This window comes from Apium graveolens, chromosome 2 (genome assembly GCF_009905375.1).
Source record: "Apium graveolens cultivar Ventura chromosome 2, ASM990537v1, whole genome shotgun sequence".
Lineage (NCBI taxonomy): Eukaryota > Viridiplantae > Streptophyta > Magnoliopsida > Apiales > Apiaceae > Apium > Apium graveolens.
In genome coordinates this window covers 295,779,183-295,789,835 of record NC_133648.1, presented here as the reverse complement: position 1 = coordinate 295,789,835, position 10,653 = coordinate 295,779,183, and the positions used below count along the sequence as shown (strand labels likewise).

The 10,653-nt window shown below is 33.9% G+C and overlaps 2 protein-coding genes across 2 annotated transcripts; one reads left to right on the top strand and one right to left on the bottom strand.

Moving 5' to 3' along the window:
- Positions 1-2,609: 2,609 nt before the first annotated feature.
- On the bottom strand, positions 2,610-3,848 carry LOC141702269 (uncharacterized). Its single transcript, XM_074505971.1, has one exon. The coding sequence runs from the start codon at positions 3,846-3,848 to the stop codon at positions 2,610-2,612; it is 1,239 nt and encodes a 412-aa protein (XP_074362072.1).
- Positions 3,849-5,377: 1,529 nt separating this feature from the next.
- Positions 5,378-9,082, top strand: LOC141708623 (uncharacterized protein OsI_027940-like). The gene is made up of 6 exons (XM_074512337.1): positions 5,378-5,535; positions 7,163-7,346; positions 7,444-7,597; positions 8,115-8,152; positions 8,250-8,466; positions 8,703-9,082. Exons 1-6 carry the CDS (start codon positions 5,531-5,533, stop codon positions 8,804-8,806), a joined length of 702 nt encoding a protein of 233 aa, XP_074368438.1. The 5' UTR covers positions 5,378-5,530; the 3' UTR covers positions 8,807-9,082.
- The last annotated feature ends 1,571 nt before the right edge of the window (positions 9,083-10,653 follow it).

Below are 10,653 nucleotides of genomic sequence, written 5' to 3'. Positions count from 1 at the left end.
CGGCTATACACATAAAACACAACCACGCATACTCAATTTCAATCTCATATAATCAAACACAATAAACTTCTTTGGTATGCATATTACAAGGGTCTTTTCGCAATTACGCTTCATTCTTTTAGTCCAAAACCCGAATCATGTTCTTTTTAAGAATCGAAATTCAACACCCTCTTTTAATTATCAAATTCGAACACAAGCATAATCCAATCAAAGTCATGCAACCAAGTTCTTATTAGTAACTAAGATAATTAGCATATATTCTCATAAAAATCCCCTTAATTCTCTTTTTAACCATATGACCCTTTCGGGTTTTTCAATAAATCACACATGCAAGGATCAATTTTGACATGCAAAGTTTTATATCACATTTCCAACTTGTTTTAAACCTTAACTTAGTCATTCTACTCAATTTCATCACAATTTTCGAATCACAAAACAAAACAACACCTAAAAACTCAAGCTTTAATCAAATTATCCAATCAACATGCATGCATTCACTTAATCATCAAATCAATCTCTTCTAGACCCATTTTTCATTCGGCTAAATCATGATTCACAATCTCAAGGACCAAACAATGACATGTATTACTTGTTCTTCCTTAAAACTAACACGCAATCACACTTTTCACTAATTAAGCTTAGTTTACACTAAGATCAAGCCACCAAATCTAGTTCCCCTTTTTATTAGTACAATGCCGAACCAAAACCTCAACATGCAACCCTCAAATTTGATTTTCTAAGCATCAAATCATTTACACACATCCAAATTCTTTTAAAACAATCAAAGCAATCCATTTATTAATCACATACTCAAATTTCAAAGGAAGTACCAAAACCCTTTTTGAACTTTCAAGAAACCAAAATATGCAAGGCTCAAAATCACATTAACACATCATTAAAATTCCACCGGCTCTCCTTGGATCATGGCCGGTGGTGGTCGAACTTAAGAGTGCCCATAACGGGTCTACTCTTGAGTTTTAAACCACAAAATCTTCTTGAATATACTCTTATGATCATGTATCAAGAAATTGATTTCCTTGAACACAACCATAGAGATGGTCATCATAAACACTTACATGCAAGTGAAATTTGAGAAGTATACCGAAAATAGAAGCTATAGGTGGTAATATCTTTGAGTTTGGGTGAATATTTGATGTTGCATGTAAGAGAGAGAGAAGAGAGATGGGAGAGAGCCGAGAGAGAGAGAGTGTTCGAGAGAGAGGAAAAGAAAGTGAGGGAGAGGGGGAGGATGTTCACGGGAAAGAAATAAAGAAAAGGGGGGGAGAGTGTTTATATTTTATTAGGGCCCAGAGTATTTTAGTAATCTACTAAATCCCTTTTTGTGTTTGATTAATCCTTTCTTTTTACTCAAATAAGATAAAAATCAAATATAAAGTATATCTCTCTCGGAAAGTCAAAAATTATTGCAAATAACAATTTTAATACGTAGATCTCGAAATTAGCTTTCCAACCATTACTCATAATAATCTTTTGAGCGAACGGTTGATTTTATATGATTTTCACAAGTTTGCTTTAATAATACTCCCTCCGTCCCCTTGGATTGTTAACATTTTCTATTTTGGGATGTCCCATTAGATTGTTAACGTTTCCAAAAATAGTAAACTATTTATACTATAATATTCAAGTACTTGCAACTTAAATCCATTAAAAAATTTAGATTATAGCAGAAACTGGTCCACCCATTTTAACAAGTAAAACCTTTCACTTTTACCTCGTAATACTACAAAAGTAAAGTAAAATACTTGCCCTCATCCAAGCAGCTTTAATGGATACCCATGAAACTTACTCTCTTCTAAATTCTGCCCCGCAATAACTAGTTCACAAGAGACAATTCTTTCTCCTTTAAAATTATCACCTCCCTCTGACTTAGTTGTAAACATTAGTTTATCAAAGTCTTCTATTTCTCCTTCAAAATCAATCTCTCCTACCGACTTGATCATGGAAGACACTCCTGAAAGAATGGGTTCCGGATGGAAACACGTGCAAGACATCGATGGTCTTCTACGAATTAAAAAGCGCAAGACTACAAATTTAAAACCACGAAAACTAAAGTTTGAAGATCCAACCGGGCTTTTGGAGATCTTCTTACCCAGATTTTTTCGTTAAAATACGGTAAAAATATTTGTGATTTGGGTTGATTTATTTTATAATCATACTGGTCGATTCGATTTTATTGATTGTTTTATGAGTATTTTTTGGTACAGTTGGTAGAATTAATTTATGATATGGATTGGGTGAGTTATGTTTTTTTGATTGTGCTTATAAATTTAATTTAATTAGTTTAATTTTTTGTGATTATTTTGGATGATTGGAGCTTATTTTGTCTTGATTATGTTTTTTCTAATTTGTTGTCAAAGATGTAGCCCTAATAAAAGTCTAAATATATTGACATTAACATTAGGTTACATATAAATACAAACATATTACGGAGCCAAAAGCTCAAATTCTAGCACAAAACAGAGCCTAACACAAAATAGGGTCTGCACAAAATAGAGTCATTCTTGAGTAAAATTCTGCCTCTCCAATGCATCTTGTACCAAGACTCGTGGGGTTGTGATAGTAGTCGGAAGAATTCCCAATATTTCAAGTCATTTATTTCCAATGTGAGGAAGTGGATAATTGTTGTTTCCTTTATGTTTTAGAATTTCATTCATACATGACATGGGTGATAGCCACACAAAATTTAATGTCTTGTCAGACACTTCAATATATGCCTTTGTTACCGCATCCACTAGTTGACAAACCGTCTTTGGAGCCTTTTCATGTTGAAGTCCTTGAATGATTCGGAAAAAACCTAAGTCGTTAATATTAAGATCAGGGCTGTTTGCTGGTTGATTGACCAAACTGATATTGAATCCATCCGATTGTGCTGCGTTGATAAAATCTTGATCATTGCCTTGAATATGAGTTTTGGCATTGTCTTGTTGGATTAAAATATTAAGATCTGAATTTGATGGCCATTTGGCTTTTATGGCCGGAATAATTTTTTGGATAAGACATTGTTTAATGACAAGTTTTGTGATGCTTTCAATAGGCTTAATTTCCAGGACTCCTCTTTCCCTATTTTTGCTAGCTCTCTTAGTAGGTTCTGTAACAGTGAATGAAAATATGCCAATCTTTCCATCAAAAATGCACACACCATTCGCATCATATCTAGGCCTAGCAATTGCACTCATAAACATAATTTTTGTTATAAATTTTTTAGATTTACATGTCCTATGTGGTAATGGTTTCGATGGGAGTAGGTAGTATCTTTGTGTAGCTCTTGTCATGTAAAACCATTTTTCATCTATGTGCACACTACAATACATACCATCATAAGTTGGGTTTGTGTATAGTGTCGAACTTTCAAGACTTTTAAGAACATAATTCACTCTCGCTTCCATATTTATGGCTGTCAAAAAGGGCTTCAAGGCATTTGAGTGTGACCTTATTTTGCCTCTTTGTACAAGTCTGTGAACAACTGATTTTGAGGCACCCAGTTGACATGAAAGAGTCCTAATATTAGTTCTAAGGTGTAAAGGTATTGATGTTACCTTTTCCAAGTCAATTGCAAATTTGTTGATTTTTCCTTTGTACCTTCTCTCCACATCCGGTAATATCCCTTCTTTTATGGCCTTTAAAACAACCTTCCAGATTTTGTACACTGTGATCCTGCTAATACTGAAATCTGCAGCAAGCTTTTTTATCATTCCATGCTTTAATTTATTGTTGTTGAAATTCAGGGACAGTAAATTTGCTAGCTGTTTTTTCTCAACATTGGTCAGCCTCTTTTGTACTGGAGCTGAACTTGTATCAAAATAGTGTGCTGGTCTATTAGCAGACATTGAAGCCAAAATTAAGAAGCCTTTATTTTGGTGTAGCTATCCTTTGTAAAATTATTTTTTGTATGTAAAGTTGGCTAGCTATATATAGTTATCCGTAGAAGCAGTTGAAAGTTTGTATTAAGAATTCAAATATTTGGTGGGAAGTGCAGAACTTTTAGTGGCGCCAATCCACTTTAATATTGTGTGTACTTTGAATTCTTAGCATGCTTTGTACTTGTTTATTTTATTTTCTTGACACCACCAACAAATATAAGTTTTTAATTACTTCTTAAATCCTGTGCCAAATCTCAAATGTTAAGAAACCAAAGGGATAGAGGTAGTAGCATTTTAGCACACAAAAATCAATTTAAAATGCAACGATCACCAATTAAATCCGCTCATCATTTTTAGAAAGTCTCTAGGACTAATACGAAGATAACAGAACAAATCTGAGCCTTTATCTTATTCAGATAATTTTATAAAAATGTGCGAAGGTTAAATAAACTTTATTTTTAAATCAAATAATTCCCTTAAATCCAGAAAAATGTCAACAGACCACGTAATCATGCACATGGACAAGCAAACACACATACGAATACATCACAACTTATGTCTGATCATAAAATTTGCCCTTCTTTAATTTTATTATTTTCTACGCGTATCGGGTCACGTTCAGCCTGACGGGCTGACGCTTAGCGTTTCAATTACGCTTCACAATATCGTTATCGACTGACACGTCATTAGAACGCATTACTTTACTCAAGCATTTCATTTCACATAATAACACATAGTTCACATTTTAAATACCTTAATCCCTTTTTAGGACATGTTCCGTTCTACTCGACGGCCCGACAACACAGCTTAATCTCTAAGCTGACTCTTTAAATTGGAACGTCTTTATTTACAATCCTAGATTCTAATATACAGTAAAGACAATTAACCAGCACTTAATCACATAATTATAATCATTTCACATAAATCATACTTCATTTACTTAATTATGTCGCAAAATTCTCAGTCGTCACATCACATTTATTAAAAATTATTTTACTGTAGAATCAAATTTACAATCAAAGTAATTTTTTCAAATTTTAATTGTTAAATTTTTTATTATATTTAAATATAATTGCTATTCTAGGTTAGAATCGAATTTTATATTTATTGAAATAAAATTTTACAATTTGTGATGAGATTCTATAATAAAATTAATGATTCTCCATTGTTATGTATATAAGATGGTTTTTCACGGAATAAAGACCTGTATATCATTTAATGCAAAATGTCAGAGGTCCAAATTTTTTTTCGCAAAGTAATAATGTATATTGTATCGTACAAGTTGGTAATAAAATAAATTGCAACATGTATTAGGGTGTTAGCCAGATGAGTTGATAAAAAAGATAGCGATGTATTTTGGGTTACTAAGGATGTATTTTGGGCTTGAATTTTGTAAAGCCCAGTGTGCAAATGGACAATGACTAAAGAGAAGAGAAGGCCCCAACCCAAAGGAAAAAGAAAAAGGGAGTAGAATCTAACCTAACCCTCTAATCCGGACCGTTAAAAATTGAGGCCTTTGGTTGATCTTAAAAGACCGTCCGTCCTTGAAAAAGAAAACAATACCATTTAGGCTGTCTTTTTCTTTTGGTCCCCTCTTTGCTTCTTCTAGGGTTTTCATTTCTTCACTCCTCAAACCCTAATTCATCAACATGAGGTAACCACCCTTTTAATTTCTTTCATTAATTTTCTTATTTTCTGTTTTAGTTTTGTTGTTCCACGATCTGTCGTGGTTTTAGTTATAACCCCCCCCTGTTTTTTCTTTAATTTCTTATTTTTAAGTCTTCTTTAGTTGTGAATCGTATGTATGTATGTATGTATGTATTATATGTGTGTGTGTATTTTTTTTGTTTATTTTAATATTTTGTTGGATTTGTCGGCCGGAGTAGAACTGCTACTGATGTAGCGAGTGTTTGTTGAGATTTGTGCGTGAAATGGAGCTTACTGGTGCTGTTTTTGCTGCTTTATATTCATGAATAGTGTGTGTGCTTTCTTTAAGTTCATTTTACACGGGGCTTGTGTGATACACATATTTTTAATTAACTTCAAGAAACCACAAACAAACACACACACGCCCAGACCAGTAATATATATCAATCAAAAACACCTAACACAGCACCTGTAAGCTTTTTATTGATGAATAGTGTGTATGGCTATGATGGAATTTAGACATAGCCATACTGTGATTAGTGTTTTACGGATACTTTGTATAATATTTTTACGGAGAAACATGTTTCACACTTTTGACTGTGACCTTGGAATCATTTTTTGTCTATAAAAAAAGATTTTTTTTATTTCTAGTTAGTGAACACACCCTGTATTTACTGTGCATCCTTGTTTATTTGTATGGAAAAAGAAATGAAATTAACCTCGGGTATTTGTTTATGTGGGTGTGTGTGTGTGTTTATTACGGTGATAGTTGTTGGATTTTAGTTTATAATGGAATTTGCTAATGATGTGTTGTGTTTGTGCTGGGTATTTGAATTGACATTTATGTGTATGTATAATCGTGTAAATGTTACTTTGTCGAGTATTTGTTCGATGTGTGGGTGAATATTAGGTGTTTTTGATTGATATATATTACTGGTCTGGGCATGTGTGTGTGTTTGTTTGTAGTTTCTTGAAGTTAATTAAAACCTGGGCTTGTATGATATATGGGTACTGATGGACTGTACACATGGTCATGCTTTGATTATTGTTCTGCTTTTGTTTTATATTGTATAAATTTACGGAGAACCATGTTTCTGACTTCTCAGTGTGACCTGGGGAACTTATACACGGGTATAACAACTTTTGCATAATTTTTTTTACTAGAACACGCACTGTATTATTGTTCATATGTATGAAAAGAAGAAATTTAACCTCGGGTATATACCTGAGACATGTACGATTTTAGTGTATCTTTAAATTGAATTGAAACTTGTGTGTTATCTGGATATGTATTTTTATTTAAGCATGCTGTGTTCGGTGTTCAAGTATAACTGTAAATCTGTTACAATTTATTAGATAAGGACTTGCTGCAGTAGATAGCTAACCTTACAATTGATTGATTAAGGACTTGCAGCAAAAGATATTTTAAAGTCTCTCGGGGTTTTAATTTATAAATATCTAGGTTTTGATATTTATATCTAGTTTAAGGTCTTGGCTTCTATTTGAAGAACATTTTATTGTGTTGCTATGGTTGTGTTGATTTTCTAGGAATGCTTCATAAGATTATAACTTGAATTTTTAATGTGTTATTTATGTTCACAAGTTGCCGTGCTAATATGATGTCAATTTTGTAGTCGCCATCCTGAGGTTAAGTGGGCACAAAGGGAGGACAAGATTTTCATTACTGTTCTTTTGGCAGACACAAAGGACTCCAAAGTTAATGTTGAGCCTGAAGGTGTTTTCAAATTTTCTGCTACTGCTGGTTCAGATAATCACTATGAACTGATGCTTGAGCTGCTCGATAAGATTAATGTAGAGGTATGCTTCTCCAAAATCTACAGTTGTTTTTTTACTTCTCTACAGCTGGAATGATTTATTACTTACTCTTATGTTTACTTGGTTTATTTATTTACAGGAAAGCAAAATAAACATTGGCCCACGGAGCATATTCTGTATTTTGGAGAAAGCAGAGAGTAAATGGTGGAAAAAACTATTGAAGGGAGATGCTAGAACACCACACTATGTTAAAGTAGACTGGGACAAATGGGTTGATGAAGATGATGATCCCGGTACTTCATATAGCTTCTTTTGTTAAATTAAGCTTCTGGACTTCGTGCCCGTTTGAGAAATCTTAAAATAAGTAACTTATCACTTAAAATGCATAAGTGACTTATAAGTGATTAGTAGATAAAAACTTATAAGTTATATAAGTGTTTGGATAATTTACTTTTAAGTCAGAATTTTTTTTACTTAAATGAGTTAAAATAAATAATTTTTAAATACAATTTTTTCTTAATTCTTGAATTTTAAATTTAAATAACATTTACAAACATATATTTTAAAATAAAAATTAATAAAAAAGTGAAAAATCAAAATAAGTTGAGAAAAAGTACGTTGTTACTAACATTCAATTTATCAGCTTATAAACTTATAAGTTGGGTTGACAAACACTCATCGATAAGTACTTACGGGCTTATAAGTCAATAAGTTACTTATTTGATGGTGGCCAAACAGGCCCTTCATTTCATGCAACTTATTTGAACTTGGCTAAAGTAATAATTGTCTTGATTTGTTAATGTGTTACAGCTCCTGCTGATGCGGGCATGGATGGAATGGATTTCTCGGTAAGGCTCTTTTAGTTTTTATAGCCAGTCATTGTTACTTAGCTTAATGAGTTGATGCATATTGGTGTTACGAGTACTTGCTTTATATTTTTTTTAGAGCATGGGTGGCATGGGCGGCATGGGCGGTATGGGAGGCATGCCTGGTATGGAAGCCTTGGCGGGCATGGGCGGAATGGGAGGTATGGGAGGAATGGGAGGCATGCCTGGCATGGAAGCATTGGCGGGCATGGGCGGCATGGGTGGGATGCCTGGCATGGGGGGAATGCCTGGCATGGGCGACTTTGGTGATGACTTTGACGACAGCGATGATGAAGGTAATGATCAAATGGAATTTCTACTTTGAACTTTACCATTATGTTTTTTTTATGATATGTGACAATGGAAGGCTCAATAATAAATATGTTTCCGTCCTTGAGCAATATTAAAATTAAGTATGGGATATTTTTGAATGAGGAAGTTTAAAAGTACTTCAGAATTTGATGGAGATATATTTGTCAGTCCTAGAGATAACTGTGGGGTTTAATAAACTGTGATCCATTTTGCTTTGCAGTTCAAGAGGCAACAAAACCCGAAGGTCAAGACAATGCAAAGGTTGGCGAGGAAACTAAAACAGGAATATCAGAGGAGAAAGCAGAAGCACCTGCAAGCACATGAGTATCTGCTTACTAACTGAATGCACCATGTCTCTAGCATAGTTTTCTTGCTCTGATGTTGGACCTAGACACTTTTATTGGCAGAGCCCATTTCGCCAATTACCTTTAGTTTTTAAAACAATTTCATGCTTTGGCGTGCAGATATCATATCCCTGCCTTGTGAACTTGAGTTTGACTGTTGTATTCCAGTATTGATTGTAATATGGTTACAGTGGTGCACGGTTTTTTGGATGATATTATGATAAACCTTTATTGCTATAGTTAAAACTTCAAGACATCTAGGAGGTTTACCATTAACCTGCAATATGAAATATAATCATCAACAAACCATTCCTTTACAATATTTACAAAGATAAAAAGAAAGATCCATTATTAAAACTTTCCTGAAAGTCTTAGCACAGCAGCCTCATCAAGGTCAGACGGTCTATTGGCTGCAGCAAGCCAGTACCAGTACACGTTCTTTATCTTTTGTACGTACACCATCTCAGTTTACCATGAACTCATTCTTCATTTTCCGCAGTGCTTCATGTTCTCCTGGATTTCACGCCTACCTAACATGCTATCTACCTACAGAAATGTGGCTATCAGTCGCTTTTAGCAAAATGTGGCTTTTTCTGGTGCTGGTTCAGAGCAGGGGCGGAATCAGGAATCTAATATGGGGGGACCAAAATAAATAAAAGTAGAAAGCATACCGATTTATTTGAGATGTGCACGCCTTTCTTTGATCAAATAAAAAGAATCAATGATCTCCTCGGCAGAAATGATCTCCTCGGCAGTCTCCTTTCCAATATACACTATCAAATAATCCCTAAGAAATTCATCTTCCATTCGATTGCGAAGACTTATTTTCACAATTTCCATAGCAGAAAAAGCTGTTCAGATTTTGCAGTAGATGCTGGAAGAGTCAAGACAAGTCTTAATAGTCTATCAACTAATGGATACATGTCAGCTTTCCCTGTGGTTACCAATCCATGACATAAATCACCAAGAGTAGACAGATTCTTCAAATCTGGATGAACCGGAACATCTAACCCATAATGTTGTAGTTCACACTGTAGATGGATTTTTTCATCTCCCAAAAAAATCTTCTGGATAAAACTTTTCAGCTAACTTGCAAATGTTCTCTATGTTGAAAGACCTGTAACCATCCCTAAGATTTAGTGATGCACTTAAAATGTTGCAATTTGATTGAAACCTTTACCTGTTTGAATCTCTTCTATTTTCTTTAAATGTTCAATTTCAGCAATTTGATTAGCTTGCAACTCATCATGCCGCTTAGAAGAACTAGTAACCGCATTGATAATAAAGACCATATTTTGAAAGAAAGTGTGAATCTGAGGTACTTCTCTTGTTGCAGCCACAAGTGCTAATTGTAATTGATGTGCTAGACAATGAATGTAATATGCATAAGGACAATCTTTAAGAAATAAGGCTTGCAGCCCATTCCACTCACCACGCATTTTATTGACACCATCATATCCTTGACCTCTTATGTTCTGGACATTAGGATTATGATGAGACAAAATATCACATATTTCAGTCTTTAAAGTTAAAGAAGTTGTATCTTTAACATGGACTAAATCCAAGAAACGCTCCCTCACAAAGCCGCTTTTATCAACAAACCTAACCACAATAGCCATTTGCTCCCTTTTAGAAATATCTCTAGATTCATCCACAATCAAACAATATTTTGCATCATCAATCTCATCACAAATTAAATCTTGCACTTTCCTAGCAAAAACATGTAAAAGTTCTTTTTGAATTTTTGGTGAAGTGTATTTGGCATTTTTGGGGGCTTTATTTAAAATTATTTCTTCTACTTGAGGATTGTAAGAAGCCAAAAGTTTT

Coding starts and splice junctions, on each gene's coding strand:
- LOC141708623 (XM_074512337.1), top strand. Junction 7,598..8,114: donor TGATGAAGATGATGATCCCG/GTACTTCATATA, acceptor AATGTGTTACAG/CTCCTGCTGATGCGGGCATG. Junction 8,153..8,249: donor TGGATGGAATGGATTTCTCG/GTAAGGCTCTTT, acceptor TATTTTTTTTAG/AGCATGGGTGGCATGGGCGG.
- LOC141702269 (XM_074505971.1), bottom strand. CDS start 3,848: ATGTCTGCTAATAGACCAGCACACTATTTTGATACAAGTTCAGCTCCA.